Source organism: Podarcis vaucheri (genome assembly GCF_965113315.1).
Source record: "Podarcis vaucheri genome assembly, chromosome: 14".
Classification (NCBI taxonomy): Eukaryota; Metazoa; Chordata; class Lepidosauria; order Squamata; family Lacertidae; genus Podarcis; species Podarcis vaucheri.
Genome location: NC_138752.1, coordinates 6,256,769 through 6,275,346, shown reverse-complemented (window position 1 = coordinate 6,275,346; position 18,578 = coordinate 6,256,769). Strand labels below are relative to the sequence as shown.

The window sequence follows — 18,578 nt, the reverse complement described above, 5'->3', positions numbered from 1 at the left end:
TGCAAACTGCTCTGGGAGCCTTTTTGGTTGTTAACAGTCTCTGCTTTGGTGGCAGTTGTACACTTCACTGCCCAGCCTCAGCGACCACTTGCTCCCTAACTGGTCTCACAGCACATGGCCCCAAACATGTGCAAATACTAAAAGGAACCTCAGTTCCATTACTTCCAGTCAACAGGGGGGACGATATTAGAACATAAGTCTGACACAAATGAGTAAGAGGGCCAAAGCAAAATACTTACAAGGCGATATTTAGCAAATATAGTGGTACCTCAGTTTTCGAATGTAATCCGTTCCGGAAGACCATTGGAATTCCGAAACGTTCAAAAACCGAGGCGCAAAGAGCGGCCTGCAAATTCAATAGAGAAAATGGGGGGGGGGAACGACTCAGTGGAAGCCGTTTGACATCTGAGGCACGTTTGAAAATGGAAGCATTTACATCTGGGTTTGCGGCGTTTGAAAACCGAAACGTTCGACTTCCAAGATGTTCGAAAACAGAGGTACCACTGTACATTTTTAGTTTTATACAGGGTTTTGTCTTTTTTTTTTTTTAAGGAGGCAATTCAATGGTTAAGACAGCACCAGTTTTTAGGGTGAACAGCATTTCAGACAGCACTCTTACCAACAATGACTTTATCATGATACACCATTTTGCTTTGTAGAATTGCAACTCTCCCCCATCCCCTAACCCACCCACCAACAGCAACAGCAAAGTCATCCAAGACCTGGTTTGATAGTGAGCTGCAAGCACTGATATGGAACTGATCTAAATAGTAATAAGTGGACATGGATAATGAGCTTTTTAAAAAGGTTTAGCAACCCCCTTTCCTGGTCTCTTCCTCACTTTCTTCCAATCTAGAAAACTGATCACTTTTGTATCTCTTGGCTCTTAAATACAGACAGAGCTGCAAAATCACTCTAGAATTTTTCAAGTTAACCATATCAAACCATTTGGTGAACTAGTGATGCAAAACCTATGGGTGGGGTGGGGGAAATAATATTCCAACTGATATGAACCGAAGGTTTATGGGGCACCGAATAAAATATCACTGACGAGCACTAAAAAGAAAGAACTAATCCTATGTTATTCTTTCCTCTTCTCAACTTTTTTCTCCAAAAATTGTGGTTTTTGTTTCTACATAAAATTTGGGCTGTACATGCTATTTTTGTTATGCCCAAATTATATAACCATCACTTTTAACTACCAAAATGTCAGATTTTAGCTTTTGTTTTATTTTTAACTCCCCCCCCCTTGTTTACCAGCTCAAGCTGCAGGCAGCTCCATCTAAATCTGGATATTTTTGTAATAGTTTCAATAAAATTAAAGCATTTTACCCTACCTTTCTGTAATGTGCCAAAGGTGGTCAATAAAATAATAAATTATTATTATTATTATTATTAGCCTCCCCAGCCACTCTGGGCGACTTCCAACAGGATATTAAAAACACAATAAAACATCAAACATTAAAAACTTCCCTAAACAGGGATGCCTTCAGATGTCTTCTAAAAGTCACATAGTTTTTTAACTGTTTGGCATCTGACAAGAGGGCATTCCACAGGGTGCATGCCACTATGGAGAAGTCCCTCCACCTGGTTCTCTGTAACTCTCGCAGTGAGGAAACTGTCAGAAGGCCCTTGGAGCTGGACCTCAGTGTCTGGGCTGAAAAAGGTGGGTGGAGATGCTCCTTCAGCTATACAGGGCCATGGCCGTAGGGCTTTAAAGCAGTGTTAGAAACTCAGATATATAAACTATGCACCAAATGGCTCCTTAAACCAAGGTTAGAGTCACCAAAACAGAATGTCTAGTTGCCATTTTGGGGCAAGGCAGTCTTATTTTTCAAATGATGAACTGACTGTGATTGATTTAAACATCTGGCTAGTTCTGATAACAACCTTGAGCTAGGTTAAAAACTTTGAGAATTTAACAATATCCTGTCAAGATATCCTCATATATATTGGCCTATTCCTACCCCTTTTTTTTAATGGTGACACAGACCATTCATAATGTAATAATACTCTTCACAACTCTGAGCTGGGCAGAGGTGTAAGGTAAGCAAAGACAAGCTACAACAATTACTGGTAACTATAACATTGTTCACTGTTCCTGCTCAAGCTGCACAAAAACACATTAGGAATCTTTAAATTCATTTTTATTGTACAGATAAAAGGTAACTGATAGAATTCTACAGGATGTGGTAAGGTAAAGGTAAAGGTACCCTGCCTGTACGGGCCAGTCTTGCCAGACTCTAGGGTTGTGCGCTCATCTCACTCTAAAGGCCGGGAGCTAGCGCTGTCCGAAGACACTTCCAGGTCACGTGGCCAGCGTGACAAGCTGCATCTGGCGAGCCAGCGCAGCACACGGAATGCCATTTACCTTCCCGCTGGTAAGCGGTCCCTATTTATCTACTTGCACCCGAGGGTGCTTTCGAACTGCTAGGTTGGCAGGCGCTGGGACCGAACGACGGGAGCGCACCCCGCCGCGGGGATTCAAACCGCCGACCTTTCGATCGGCAAGTCCTAGGTGCTGAGGCTTTAACCCACAGCGCCACCCGCGTCCCTTAGGATGTGGTATTAGTGTGTAAAAACAGTCAAAACCAAACATCCCCAGAGGGCGGACTTGCCAGGGGCATAGCGTGGGGGGCCGGGGGTCGTGGCCCTGGGCACACAATTTTGAGGGGGCGCGAACCAGGCACCCCCATGCAGGGTTCCCTGTTGCGCCTTGCTTGCTGTCTGAGGTCTCTGGGCCCCAGAACCTGGCCTAGCCCCACTGTCACGTCCCTGGCCCGCTCGCTGAATGGCAACCCAGCCAGCAGTGGCCTGCTCCTTGCTCAGACGGTGAGCAGGCACAGATGAAGGGAGGGAGGCAAAGAACAACCCTTGCCTAGCCTGGCCCAGTGCTCCTCTTGACAGGCATTGGGGGAGATTTTCCCACCAAGGCCAGTGTTGGCTGGCCAGGCTCCCCTCTGCATGGGTGGGCAGTGCAACAGAGGCCCCCTTGGCTCTGGTGGCAAGGGCTGAGCTGGCATGGCAGGTTCCGTTCACACTCTGCATCTGCCTGGTGGCGTCCGCTAGGCTGGTGCAGGAGGTTTCATTTGCCCTCCACACCTAGCCCCTACCCAGCCTGCACACTCCCACCCCGGGCACCAGCAACCAATGCTATGCCACTGGTCCAGGCACAGCGTTTGAAAATACTCTATCGCCAGTTCTTGCGGGTGGAAATCTTGCAACAGATATCTTGCGGGTGTGGGGATTGAAGGGGAACCTTTTCATTGTTGTAGGAAAGTAAGCAAACAGGAAAAGTTTTTTCACACACTTGAATTAATTGTTTATCTCCTGCAGGGGCAGGGGCAGGGTGGAGTAGAAAGCACATTGTAGTTTGCAACCAAACACAAGCAGGTTAAATGTTTTTTTTCCTGTGCTGCCTGATTATTTAAAATGCTTCTAATGGTAACCTTGCATCTCAAAAGTGAAATGGCTCTAGCAGTAAAGCAGTGCATCTTTTCTTGTTTGCCTTTCATTTCATCTTATAATAATATTTTTGCTGGCTTGCTTAGAAGAATAATGGTTTACACCCTTTATTTGGATTCTACTGCATCGTTTTTTCCAGGAATGCAGGTTGAGCACTGGGGTGGGGAAAGCACACTGGAAATTATGACAAAAAGGAGGGTTGGGGGGGTTTCCTTCCTGTGTATCCCATTTTGAAATTTGATATTGTGTATCTGATGGTGTATTTGGTGTGGAGGGAGGTGTGTAAGACAAACAAACATTCTTAAGGTGTGTAAGTCGAATAAACATTACTATCTCTTTAAAGAGATAAGAAACACATTCAGGTCTAGTTCTTTGTTCCAGTCTTGCCCATTTGTGATAGTGAGTGATATTTAATGGATGTGGATTTTCTGCTTTGTGAACCCAAGTCTGCAGCATTCCTAACCTTTCCCGGAGATGAGTTAGCAAAGTCTGCTAATGACACAAAGTTGTTTGGAGTAGCTTTTAACTAAAAGAGGCTGTTAGGCACTCCAAAAGGATCTCTCCAAACTGGATGAATGAGCATTAACATGATAAATCTGATCCAGTGTTAATAAGTGCAAAGTGATACACGCTGGGGGGGGGGGGAATCCTAGCATTACATATATGCTAGTGAGGTCTGAGTTGGTGGTGATTGACCAAGAACTTAGGGTCATAGTGGATACCTCAATTAAGAAGTTGACCCAGGTTGTGGCAGCAGTAAAATGGGGAAATATATTTTAGGGATCATTAGGGAAAGGATTGGAAACAAACTGGAAATATCATAATAGGTAAAAAAAGGTAAAGGACCCCTGGTCGGTTAAGTCCAGTCAAAGGTGACTATGGAGTTGCGGCAGTCATCTTGCTTTCAGGCCGAGGGAGATGGCATTTGTCCACAGACAGATTTCCTGGTCATGTGGTCAGCATGACTAAACAGCTTCTGGCGCAACGGAACACCACGACAGAAACCAGAGCGCACGGAAACGCCATTTACCTTCCTGCGGCTGGGAAAGAGCAATGGGAGCTCACCCTGTCGCAGATTTGAACCTCCAACCTTCTGATCAGCAAGCCCAGCACCACCTGCCTCCTGATATCATAATGGCCTTATACAAGTCTGTGATGCAGCTGCACTTGGAATACTGTGTGCAATTCTCGTCACCATGTCTCTTAAAGAATATCATAATGCTGGATTTAAAAAAACAAACTGGTGGAGTATCATCCTACTTTTTAATATATTTGCATGAGTATTCCTGTACCATTTACAGGGAAGTGCTTTTCTTTTCAGAAATGAAAACATTAGAACTTTGAAAATCACGTTATGAGGGCATGACTGTACAGAATGAGACACGGTCCCTCACTGGCAGAAGCTGCGACTTTGCAAAGTGAAAGAAAAAGCTTCTTCCTATTGAGAAGCAGTGTGGTATATGACTGTATGACTAGACACACTAAATCCCCATGGAGTTCACTGGGTGTTACTGTTGTATACACGCCTAATTTTAAGCCCCACTGTGCTCTCTGTATGACCTGCTTTGCTATGGCTGGTTACAACCCTCCCAATACCACAAATTGCAAAATAAACCAAATAAATTCTCTATGGAAAAATAAACAAAGTGCCGCTATATGGGGGGTAAATAGCCATTCGGTTTTGCACTCATAACCCAGGTTCCAGGGAGCCATGTGGCAAATACCTTTTCTATCCCAGTTTCTAAGACTCCTAATTAGATGGCTATGGGAATCCGACAACAAGGACAAGAGTGCACTCTTCCACTCATGTTCCCCAGCAACCAGTATCAGAGGAATAAATGAGCAGCATTATAATAATTATATTTTATTAAAATTCAAAACTACAAAAATTTCACATATACAAAGCATTAAAAAATTATTTAGTTTTTTCAACTTCCCCTCCCGTTTTCCACAGTGTTTTTAATTTCTTCCCCTTGCTGCACCTTACCTTTTCCCTCTTACATCATAACCATCATACAACAATCTCTAATTCCTTCTGTTGCTCATAGTTCAAATCCTGCTCACGAATTCATCATACTATAATATTTCTTTAAATGTTTTGAAAAAGACTTCCATTCTTCCACAAAAATCTGACTTTTCATTAAGCAGCTCCAAAATAGCTTATTCTTTATATACCAGGTTCCACAAAAAGTTGTTAATTAGGGATTTTCAGAAAGAACAAGTTTAAAAGCTTCATATAGACTGGCAATATTTTTGGGTACAGAATAATATTTTTGCAAGTATTTTTTAGACAGCCCTGTAAGTCCAACAAGCAAGTAAATACAAAATCTGTTTTAATTCAGAAACAATTAATGTAAGAAAACTTTCATAAACTTCATAACTTTGGACAACAGTAAGTTGCATATGATAGGAAACAAAAATAAAGAATACTGTGAAGCTGGAATTTTCCAAGATATCAAAATGGTGCCTGGGAACTCCACCATACAAGCAAACGCTTGCCTCTCCTTTTAACATAAAGGAGAATAGCCAAAGAAAACCAGACTAACCAAAATGAACAGGAACATGCCTTGTAAATACTAGCCTCAAGTACATAAGTACTCCTGGATTCATGTAATCTGCAAGAGCATCTACTGTACACATTTCACTTTCATCAACATACCATGTTAATAAACACTAGAACCTAGGACCAGGAGCACACCTTACCTGCCAGCCTGCAACTATCAGCAATTATTCCAGATGTCTGTGGTTGAAAGAATATGCAAACTGTTGGATCATTTTGCTGACTGTTTGGATGAAAGTTAATGGGTTTCCATTCTCAGCTCAAACTTAGGAAATGCTCCAAAGAATGACCTTATCTTGAAAGTTTTAGTTTCCAGGCATTAAACTAGCCACAAAGTCAAACAACCTTCTCTTATAGCAGTAAACACAAAGCTTGACACTACAATCAGTCAATACAGATATATGAAATAGATTGAGATTATAATCTATTGTTTCAGTGACTGGAATCAAGGGGCAGCAAACCTCAGGCTTATGCTGCCTCTCCTTTTCACCTTATTTAGTACTAATTTATGTGCAAGAGGAAGAGAATTAATGCTTATGCTTTCACTTTGGAACAATTACAGTGCCATGTTACATTTAAACGTGGGAGAGCTCAGTTTGTTCAAATTAAAGTTAGTTAAACCAAGATGCACTGGTCCATGGGGTCACGAAGAGTCGGACATGACTAAACGACAACAAAACCAAGATCTGAAACCAGTTTGATAATAATGCTTTTTATATAGCCCTTTCACATCACTATGAATACTTGAAAGCACCATACAAAATGCACTTCACATGCATTATCTAGTTGTAATACTTATAACAACCCTATAAAGTAACTGAGCATTATTATCACACATATTGCAGATACAGAAGCTGTGTCTGAAAGAGCAGCTTGCCAAAGGCCGCATAGCAAATTTATGGCAGAGGTGAAATCTGAACTGAGGTGTTTTGATCCGGTGTTTGTTTAAACTAACTTTGTTTAATCCTCAGCTTCCCAATTCAGATGAAATATGAAACTGTAGTTTCATAATATGTAGTTCTGAAATATTCTGAAACTGTAGTTTCAGAATATGAAACTGTAGTTAGTTCCAGCATAAAAACAAAAGCTGCCACTCTTTCTCAGGCATAGAGGAAAAAGAGAGAGGACAGTGTCATGGACAGTTTCAGGTCATCTGAGTCAAAGTTTCGGTGAATATGATGTCAAATATGATGCTGGAATACATCATGTTCCATGTAAAATGCTGAAATAGTTGTAAATATCTCCTGACTTAATGAATCGCTCTCTAGTTAACTGACAAGAATTGAGTTTTTAAATTACTTTGAATTTTATAAGTTCTGAGCTTTGACTAGGTCAGACAAATTCCAACTCTCATCTACTTAAACAACATGGGTAATAGTCAAAAATGATGGAAATTGGAGTTCAACAACTGAATGACTGCAGGTTCCCAATCCTGAACTAGGTTCTGGGTTTTTTGCACTATATGAAGCCACTTTTATGCCCATTTTTTAAAGTATACTGGAGACTGCAAAGGCTAAGAAGATGCTAAAATGCACATGCAGAAATGCAATCATGGACTTTCTCTTAGGACAGTAGGTTGAAGTTTACTATATATTATCCAAAAAAACCAACATGCCATTAACCCTACCAATCATCTCAACAGCATAGGTTATATGGTGTCACAACTAGATTCAGACTTTGAGGAGACCAACTAAAAGTATGTTGATAGACAAAGTTTCTTTTCAGTACAGTATACTTAAGATTGCAAATTCTCCAACACTTAAAAACACTGAGTCCAATTCACAATTTCTGAAGCAAGGACTGAAACCTTTAATGTGGTGTTATTATTTAAGTGCAGAACAACAGAAGGTTGATAACCGAGTAAGTCTGAAGTGTGCTATCAATCATTTGCAACCACTGGTCTGCACATACTCATATGTGAACATCGCAAGTCAGTGGTTCTCAAACTTTTTCCTCTGGGCTACACTTTCAAAATAAAAATTTGTTTGCGACAAAAAATACATTGGGGCGGGGGGAGAAACAACAACTAGCAGCGCTTCATTTATAATACAGCACACAACTACTTTATAATATGATCACGGGACACCCAGAAAGTATAAATCACTGCAGAGTATAAAACAATCATTCCCACACACTTGATGCTCTTGCTCTCATTTTGAAAAGATATGTCCCTACTCTGCAACTAAAAAAAAAATATTTTTTTGATACTATACGACACTGAAATGTTTAAATGTTTCTCCAATTGTCTTTGAATCTTCCCACCACTCGCCATCCTTTCCCACTACATTAGTGTGGCATGCCACACCCTTTGAGAACCACTGCCCTAAGTAGAAAAAAAAACTATTTAACTCACAAAAGCTTCTGCGTGAACTTAGTGAAATGTAAAAGTGGTTTACTTTTAAATAGAGCCTTTCCAAGAGTCAGGATCTTAACTGAAACCATACTACACAGGTGATGTTGAAATGTTAGTTAATCTTGTTAATCCACGCCCTACTGCACTTCCTGATAAGAATTGCTCATAACCAAGTTCTATGACATCATCAGGACCACACCTTGTGCCCTTCCAAAGAAGACATGTTTTGCCACTTTTAAGTGGGGGGAAACAGTCGTGCCTCATTTATGACATACCTTTGGTGAATTAGAGCCCACTTCACAGCTCTCATCAACAAAAGTTTGCACCACAATAAATGTATTTTAAAAGACTTGTTTTTTTCCTAGCAGAGCAGCATGTCTGGAATTGGAATTTGTCACCATTCAGACAAAATTATTCTGATTCCAACCTGCCAAAGAGCAAGTAAAACCAAAACACCCTTCAATGGCAGGATACTATAAGATAAATGTGTTTATTCTGCCTTCCATAATATCAAAATTTTAGAGTAACTGCCACTACAGCACAGAGCAAAAAAAGTCCCCATGTATCTTTAAGACTAATAAAGTGGTTCCCAATTGGTGGTCTGCTCAACCCACCCACATAACAAACTATCATCAAAATTTTCAAAAGTAGTGGGTTCATGACTTGGCCTTTGAAAAACCACAGTAGTTAGCTAATTGGGAACCACTGGACTAATAGATTAGGCTGCAATCCTAATCTTGTTTAGCTGGTCATATAACCTATTGAATATAATAGGATTTACTGCTAAGTATTCATTGTTAGGACTGCACTGTATGTCTATGAAAACTTGCATCACAATATGAGGCCCCCTTCATTATGTACAGTTACACAAAATATAATGACAGAATAAATGTGCTAAGAGCTTTGTGACACTTTAGGGATGTTATGTATAAAGACAAAGCCACAATCCCAAACCGCTTCTTGAGCACTCACAGTAAGTTGCAATGATGGGGTGAGGACTTCTAATTTTGACCCACAAGAATTGCTTTCTGATTTAAGTAAGCAAAATTATTCAGCTTACTCAAAATATGGATAGTGAACCACAGACAGAATGATAGCAAAAGATAAAATAGAAGAAGCAGATCTGCCATAAATTACAACATTTTAACAAATCTCAACAATATTGCACTTCCTCTTTTCAGAAATACCTCACCCTGCTTTAGAAACTCATTTAATGTATCATTCCTTCCAGGTATCAGATACAATACACAACTTACAGAAGGCCTACTCTCCTCCTGAAAGTCTTCTAGCTCTTTTGACTTGATGCCCAACTGGATCAGACTCACAGTGGTGAGAAAGAGGGATGGCACAACAGGAAGTAAAAAAAACCTCACTGCAAACTACCCCATACTAGGTGTGAGTGCAGAGGGCATATTTACATGTATCTAACTGCCTTGTTCCCCTTTTTCACACAACCCCCCCTCCATTCATTTGAGGCAGCAGGAAGGAGAGGAGAGGAAATCTCAGAGGGGAAAGTCAGATGGGGGAGAGGGTAGAGAAAAGGCAGGAAAGACATGAAGGCATATATAGACTACAATAGTTTTCTAATGTTTTACAGTTATTGGGGGGGGAGTGTGCTACCCCAAAGCAATTACTGTATGCACATAAGACTAAGTGGAGGAGAAACAGTCTCCTCCAAGTGTCACTGTAAAAGAGCCTTACTTGCAAACTGCTTTTAGGGAGTGTGTTTTTTCAATCAAGTGGTATATAAATTTTATCAAAACAGTAATAAATAAATAAATCAGCCTGCAAGCTCCATCTTGGAGTCTCTAAGCTGACCTCATGGCTGCAAGCTTTGCACTTTTCCCCATTAATGTATTTTTATTATTTTGCCTCGTTTCACCTGGGCTTTGTCTAATAAAGAGTTCTAGAGAACTCAAACGACTGCTACACAGTAGTGACATTTTTGGCTGCTTCTAGTTAAAGGGTTACCCAACCGTGGGTTTTTTATTTGTTGATTTTCCCCTTAATGGGTCAAACGGCCACCTTTGCATATGTGTGTGTGTGTGTGTGTGTGTGTGTGTCTGTATAGTTATACTTTTCATAATTACAGTTGTTTCTTTTACGTAGGGCCCGGAGCTGTCCTTTTAAACAGAAAAGCAGGAGAGGGGTCGAAATAAATAGTGTGGCGGCGGCAGATAGGAGTGAAAGGGAGACACCAGAGAGTGTGGAGGAGACTCCCCGCCACCCTCCCTTTTCAAAATGGGCCCAATCCAACAATTAAAACACGCCGAAAAAGAACTGAAGCCGCTATCGGGGCTGGGAAAGGAAAGAGCGGCGGGGGACCCAGAACCGGAGTAGAGCGGGAGCCGTGAGGGAAGCTGCCCCCGGGGGCAGGAAGGAACCTCGGCTGCCTTAAGTGGCTGCTTCCCGGGGCGAGGGAAGGAGAGAGAGGGAAAAGGAAGGAAGAAGCGGGGGAACCACTCGCCCTCCTCCGACGCGGCCTCGCCTCGCCTCACCTCCGGCTCCGGCCGCCCAGGAGCAAAGCACGACGAGCACCCTCAGCAGCACCATCTTCTCCGCAAGGCCCCGCCGCCGCCGCCTGCCAGCCAGCCAGCCAGGCGGCCGCCTCTCCTCCTCTTCCTCCTACCCACAAAGCATCCGCCCCGGCCGGAGGAGGGGGAGGAGGAGGAGCCGAGCGGCGCCGCCGCCGTCGCTGCTGCTGGGGCTGTTCTCCTTCCCCTTCTCCGCCTCCCGTCGGCCTCGCCTCAGGCGCCCACCGAAAGCGCCTCGGAACGAGCTCCCTCGGTCGCCTCAGAGTCCAGTCAGCGCCCGGCGCGCGCACCCGCGCACTCCCCCCCTCCTCCCTCAGTCTTTCTTTCTTCCCCCTCCCGGCCGCCGCCGCCGCCGCCGCTGCTACCCTCTTTCTTCCTCTCCGTGCGCGCGCACGCCCGGCCGCCTCCGCTCAGCCACTCAGGGGCGACGGAGGTGAGCGGCGCCGAGCACGCAAGCGCTGGGAGATCGCCGGGGAGGCGAAAGGAGGCGTGGCTGTGTTTAGGCCCGCCTCTTCGCCCTCCAGCGGTCGGTCGTTGCTTGGGGCCACGCCCCTTACAGTCTCGTGTTTTCTTCCTTTCTTTCCCGCCCGGCACAAGGCAAAAGCCCGCCTCCTGCCTATCACGTGGCCCGGGGTTGTTATTGTTAACTTGAAGGCCTTGGCCGGAGCCGGCTGGCGCGTGCGCAGTGGGTCCCTCCCCTGGGGCGGGAGTGAGGGGCGTTGTTTTTTCCTGCCATCATTGTTTCCTTAAAGGGGAAGGTGGCGGCTGGGTCATGGCTGGGGCAGCGGCGTGCAGCAGATCTAACCCGCTGTATTTGCAAATCCTTTCGCAGTGCAATTTTTTCCCCTTGATATTTGGCCTTTTGGGGAGAAAAACATTCTAGCAAAAAACTACATGGGAGGATCTCGTCTATTCCGTGATCTTTTCTACAGAATATCACAAAGGTTTTGCAAGTGGATCACCTCTAAGCTTTCTGAGGCTTTCCCCCCATTATAACGGGTGTGGCCTGTTTTTGTTTTAAAGAGACATGCAATAGTAACCCAACCGAAAAGGTGTTGGGACCTTAGTCTTGCCCATGTAGCAAACCTTAGCTGCTCTGTTGAATTGCTAATATGTTGTTTATGAAGAAATACTGTACTTTTATTGAAGCTTTCCTGACTCCAGCTTCTTGGTACAGTATTAGGGCAATCCGTTGCAAGGTTTAATCACAAGGTATGCTTCCCAAACCAGTGGGATACCACATGGTGTCAAAGTAGGCCTTCACTTTCAATAAACCGTAACGGTTTTTCACAGAACCAGAACTGTAGAGTTAGAAGGGACCCTGGGGATCATCTAGTCCAGTGTTTCGCAACCTTTTCCCAATTGTGGCCCCTTTCCAACCTTGTTTCCTTCCTGTGGCAGCCTGTCCTACCAGTAGAAAGGTAGCTATCTAAATGTTTTATTTGTAAATAGAACAAACAAAATTATAATTTTTATAATTTATACAAAATACAATTACATAAAAAAATATACTTTAAGTATTTTTCCATCAATGTGACCCTTGCGCTTGATGACCAGAAACAAGCTTTTTTATATCTGGTTTGATTGCTCTGAAGGATAACCGAAGATCACCTTTGTCCATTATGTTAAGGCAATTCTGTTTTAGGCTGAGTAACTTCTTTGGCAATCACTCATAGCTGAGTAAGATTGTGTTCTGCGGGACCATCACCTTGTTGTGGGGAATGGGCTTGTATGTTCCTATGATCCTTGTGAGCGGAACCATCAGGAATCTCGTACTCCCAGCATGGTCACCCAAGGTGGTAAGGTCAAAGGGAAGGAGCTAGACAAAGAATGATCCAATAAGTCCAACAACGGAACAGGTGGAAGATAACAAGGCTGAGTAACATACCTCCTTTCACAGTAGTACGGTACTTGCATGAAGAAACAGCACCCCACGCACTAACACTGCTGCAGCCACGCACGTTACCCGAGACATACGAGATGCGGACAGCTTGGTGCATGCAGCGGTGGAGTACGGAAGTGGGAGGAAGAAGGAAGCGGAAGCAACGTTGCCGCAGAATGTGCGTGGGAAGCACCATCACTTCTCTGTTCACTCTACAGTGGTACCTCGGGTTACATACCCTTCAGGTTACAGACTCTGCTAACCCATAAATAGTACCTCGGGGTTAAGAACTTTGCTTCAGGATGAGAACAGAAATTGTGTGGCGGCAGCAGCAGGAGGCCCCATTAGCTAAAGTGGTGCTTCAGGTTAAGAACAGTTTCAGGTTAAGAACGGACCTCCGGAACGAATTAAGTTCTTAACCTGAGGTACCACAGTACTTCTCTGTTTTCTTTTCTTGGTTACTTCTCTGTTTTCTTCACTTCTCACTTCCCTCTGTGGTCCCTAGTCACATGCTGAGGCCTCCCATTTGCGCAATGTTCACCTGTGGCCCCCTTGTAATATCCAGGGGGGCAGGGGGCCATATGGCCTCCAGTTGTGAAACGCTGATCTAGTCCATAGAAATATGCAGCTGTCCCATAGAGGAATCAAACCTGCAACCTTGGCGTTATCAGCACCACTCTATATATATCAGGTTTATATCAGGAGTCGGCAACCTAAGGCCCATGGGCCACAAGCGGTCGTTTAACCGGCCCATGGACCCCCGCCACCCACTTGGTTGGCTACAGGAAGCTCCTGCAGCCAATGGAAAGCTGTGCACGCCTCCTCCGCACCGGAAGGACCGCCAGAAATAGCATTTGCGCATGCGTGTGTGCATGCACGCTGGCCCTCTGCAACGTCTGCAGGACCATAAACCAGCCCAAGCCACAAAAAACTTTCCCGACCCCTGATTTATATAGAGGAGTCTTCGCAGTCACGGTCAAGGAGTCATCACCAGCCTTTAAATAACATTGTGACACTAGAGAGTTTGAATGTTATCGGTTTGGATAGCTCAAATTTAATGAAACAGAAGGCATTGCTACTCTAGCACAAAGCTCAGGACTGTGAGTTTGGAGCCTTAGAGGACGTGATGATAAGAGACAAAATTGCTTTTAGCATCCTTGATTGCAACTTAAAAGATAAACCTACTGAGCATTCCCGTCTTACACCTTTTCAAGCAATAAACATTTTCAGAGCTCAAGCCCTTACAACTTACAATGCCTGTATACACTCAAAATAACAAGCAAAGGCACACAGTGCACCAGGAGGCAAAGATTTATGTGCGGTCTGCAGTTCCTAAGGACAGCTCCTCAGCTCTGGGCCATTCCTGTAAGATATGTGGCAGTGCACATAAACCAAAGCCTTGCCCTGTCTCTGGAGTCTCATGCCCCAATTGTGGGGACCAAAGCCATTTTACAAGTATCTACAGAAGGAAGCATGCTGCTTCATCCAAACAGGAACAAAGTGTGGAGTCCCAGCTGTAGGTATGTTAACAGCCTCCCAGGCTGCAGAAAGTGCAAATGGTTCCCAGCCATGGTTCACTGATATTAATATGGGTGGGAGGTCATTCAAGAGACAGGGAGCCACCACAGAGAAGACCCATCCACATATCAATGGGATAGTTGATATGAAAAGATACCCTTCTTCAGATATTTCGGTCTCCAGTCATTGTAGGGCTTTACATGTCACCTTAAATTGGGCTTAGATATGGATTGGCAACCAGTGAAGTTCCCTTGATCAGTATGTATGGGTTCAATCCGCTGTGTCCATCAGCACTCAGACCACTGCATTCTGCACTAGATGCAGCTTCCAGGCTGTCTTCAGTCCCCATGTGGAGCACAATGTAATAATTTGACCTTGAGGCCACCCAAGCATGGATCTAGTAAGCTATGTGGAATAAGTTCCAACATTTGGGACTTTTTAGTTTAGAGAAAAGGCAAGTCAGAGGTGTCACGATAAACAGATATAATGTTATACATGGTATAAAGAAAGTGGATTCCCAAACATTAGAATTTGGGGCATCCAATGAAGCGGAATGCTGGAAGATTCAGGACCAGGGGTGTGTCTAGGGCTCAGTCAGGTGTTGTGCCTCTGCACACTGGCTTGGAGTGGCTAGGAGCCGCCCGCCCCCATTCACACACTCCCAAGGCCACTCCTCCACTGCTCTGGGCAACCGGGTGAGGTGCACAGGCTCCTCTGGGCATCTCGGCAGAGGAATTCTGTTGCTGGCCTGGTCTCCAATACATCTCCTTGCTAAGGGCCCAAGAGACACGGGCACCAATACAACTCCTTGTCAAGGGCACAAGGGAGCTTAGGTACACCTCCGTTCATGGCAGACTTCAGGAAGTATTGCTTCACACAGCATATTCTTTTGGGGTGGAAGATTACAACCACAAGCACTGCATTGCACTGCACACATCTGTTGGATTAGGGTCTGGGAGACCTGGATTCAAATTCCCACTTAGCCATGAAGCCCACTGGGTGACCTGGAGCCAGTTGCTCTCATTCAGCCTAGCCTAGCCTACCTCATGGAGTTGTTGCAAGTACAGTGGTCCCTCGGGTTACATACGCTTCAGGTTACAGACTCCGCTAACCCAAAAAATAGTACATTGGGTTAAGAACTTTGCTTCAGGATGAGAACAGAGTTTGTGCAGCGGTGGCGCAGCGGCAGCAGGAGGCCCCATCAGTTAAAGTGGTGCTTCAGGTTAAGTACAGTCTCAGGTTAAGAATGGACCTCCGGAACAAATTAAGTACTTAACCCGAGGTGCCACTGTATAAAAAGGGGAGCAAGGAAAATCGGGCAACCACCTGACCTCCTTAGAGGAAAGGTGGAATATAAATACAACCATAAAAGTGTCTTAGAACACTGTGGTATGAAAATATTTGTAATATATGAGTTAGGTTCCTCTGGCACTAGCAAGAATGTACCGGTGTCTCCTGTCTAAGAGACTGAATGGCAGAGCTAGATATTGGTTGGCCGCTGGTAGAAACAGGATATTTGGCTTGATGGGCCTTTGATCTGTTGCAGCTGCATGGGTTTTATTCAGTTGCTATCTGTGCTGGATGGACAACAGATCAAACCAATGGTGTATGTGACTTTGGAGTTCATTCAAGGGCTGCATAACATTTTAGAAAGTTTGAAATGCTTTGCTATGTGTATGCATGTTTGTTGGAATATGATTGGCACTTTGGGGGGGGGAAATAACTAATGGGTGTTATTGAAAGCAAGTTACACTGCTTAAAAGGCTTTATTTTGAACCGAGTGATGTGAGAAGCACTGTATTGTTGACACAGAAGGCCTCCTCTCCACAATTGTGTCCTTTTTGACTGCACACAGGAAACAGCTGTTTCCAGAGAACACAGATGAAGTTGAAAACAAAAGGCAGTTTCTGGCTTTGCTGTCCCATAGTGCCATGCAGCTGTGGCTTGTCTCATGTAGCCCTCTGTGATGAGTATATTCCCTTGATGTATTTTTATTCTTTTGCAAAGAGGTGTTGTGGGGCGGGGCAGGAAGCCCTGCCTTTTATTTCACTAGAGGGGCATGCCTGTCATCTCCTGAGGCACTTTTTGCAAATATTCTGCTTGTAAAATATAAAGTTTCATTCCCCAACAGAGAAATCCACAAAATAAGCTAAGCAGAGGGGGGAGAAAAGCCAAGCTGACACTTTGAAGGCTTGTGGCTATGATGACTGTTATGCAAACACCTGCACTTTAGAATTTACCACTTCCTTTTAGGTCTTGGTGCAGATTAATCCAAGCAGAAGTCCCTGCCCCAAGGAGCTTACATCAACAGTTTTACCATGAGGGGGGACAATGAGAGAGGAGGGGAAGGAGAATAAAGATCTTTATACAGGGATGATATTTGGATTCTCCCTCCCTGAGAGGAATCCTACTCAAGGTTTTATGTATGTGTTTCATTTATATTCCACCTTCCCTCTAAGGAGCCCCTTTTCATCCTCAGGAGAATACTGTGAGGAAAGTTAGGCTGGGAGTGATGGGTTTCAGGGCCAAGTGGGAATTTGAAGCTGGGTCCTCCATGTGTGCTAGTCTGGTACACTAACAGCACCACACTGTTACAGAGATTTTATATGGGTGTGAGTGAGGGGGCTGTCTACAGCACCTGGCTTTGGGTGTCACTGAAAGGCTGGAAATTGTGCTATTTCAGTTACATAAATATTTTCTCCCTGGAAGAGGTACCTTTGGGAATCTGCCTCAAGTGCCAAAATAACTTGGCTCGCCTTGACATGGCAAGCTGTCTTGAGCTTTGTGAGATGCCACCAGGCTTTCCCAAGAGGTATTGTTACACCCACTGATTTTTGTCTAGAAAAAGAGGTGCCAGAATTCACCATGAACTCCTCCCTTGTTCTCTTATAATGACAATGGCATCCACCTTAGAGTAGCCGGAACTACCTTATTTTTCGTCCCATAGGACGCACCGAGTTTTTAGGGGGGGAAATAAAGGAAAAAAAATTTCCCTTTATTTCCCCCCCAAAAGCAGGTCGGGGAAACCGAACCAGGTTGAGGAACAGCGGGATGGCGGCGCTGCGCCTCCCTGCTGTCCCCCGAGCTTGTGGGACTGGCCCATGTCTGCCCGGCGCTGCTATCCGCAGCGTGGGGATCCCTGCGGGGAACTCCCGCAGGGCTCCCCACACTGCGGATGTGTTCCCGAAGCGCCGGGCGCTCTGCTTTCAGGGCGCCCGGCGCTCCGGGAACCAGGCTGCTATCCGCAGCCTAGACATCCCTGCGGGACCTCCCGCAGGGCTGCCTAGGCTGTGGATGTGTTCCCGAAGCGCCGGGCGCTCTGCTTTCAGCGCGCCCGGTGCTCTGGGAAGCAGGCTGCCTAGGCTGCTGATGTCTTCCTGAAGTCTGGAGAGCGAGAGGGGTCGGTGCTCACCGACCCCTCTCGCTCTCCAAGCTTCATCGAAAGCCTGCATTTGCCCCATAGGACGCACCCAGATTTCCCCTTCATTTTTGGAGGGGGAAAAGTGCGTCCTATAGGGCGAAAAATACGGTAAGTTCTGGCTGACAAAAGCCCTGGATACATCCAGTGCAGACAGGTGTCCTGGTCCTCTGTATGCAGTACATTACTTTAGGTAGTTAGTATTGCCTGTATAAGAAACCCAGTGGATAACAGAATTATAATCTAAGTAAGAGTGCAGATGGAGAGAGCAGAATGGGAGGAAGCAGTTATAATGTGGGGCAGGCATAGGGTGCATAAATTGATTGAGCATAGAATGCTATGCTTGTATGTACAGTGGTACCTCGGGTTACATACGCTTCAGGTTACAGACTCCGCTAACCCAGAAATAGTACCTCGGGTTAAGAATTTTGCTTCAGGATGAGAACCAAAGTTGTGCTCCGGCAGCGTGGCAACAGTGGGAGGCCCCATTGGCTAAAGTGGTGCTTCAGGTTAAGAACAGTTTCAGGTTAAGTACGAACCTCTGGAATGAATTAAGTACTTAAGCCGAGGTACCACTGTATTGTGTTTGCATCAGACTCTTAATTTCAGGGTCTTGGTTTCAAACCCTGCATTGGAGAAAAGTTTCCTGTTGGACCAGATGACCCCCCCCCCAATCCCCATGGTCCCAACTCTATGATTCTGTAAAAATATTTTGCAAAGAGAACTTTGCATTAGGCATGCTTGTCTCTAGCTAATGCAGCACAAGGGGGTAGATGTTTCCATTTGATGATTTATGCTAATTGATGACTCATTACTGTACTAGAAAGTCTAGCAGAGATCTCTGACAG

At 44.8% G+C, this 18,578-nt stretch overlaps 1 protein-coding gene across 1 annotated transcript in view; it reads right to left on the bottom strand.

The window, feature by feature from the left end:
- Positions 1-11,249, bottom strand: part of ADAM10 (ADAM metallopeptidase domain 10) — a 54,420-nt gene extending 43,171 nt beyond the window's left edge. Inside the window, exon 1 of the mRNA XM_082198449.1 lies at positions 10,877-11,249. Within this exon, the coding sequence (XP_082054575.1) occupies positions 10,877-10,931 (55 nt within the window). The 5' untranslated portion in view covers positions 10,932-11,249. The remainder of the gene's footprint in view (positions 1-10,876) is intronic.
- Between the last annotated feature and the right edge of the window lie 7,329 nt (positions 11,250-18,578).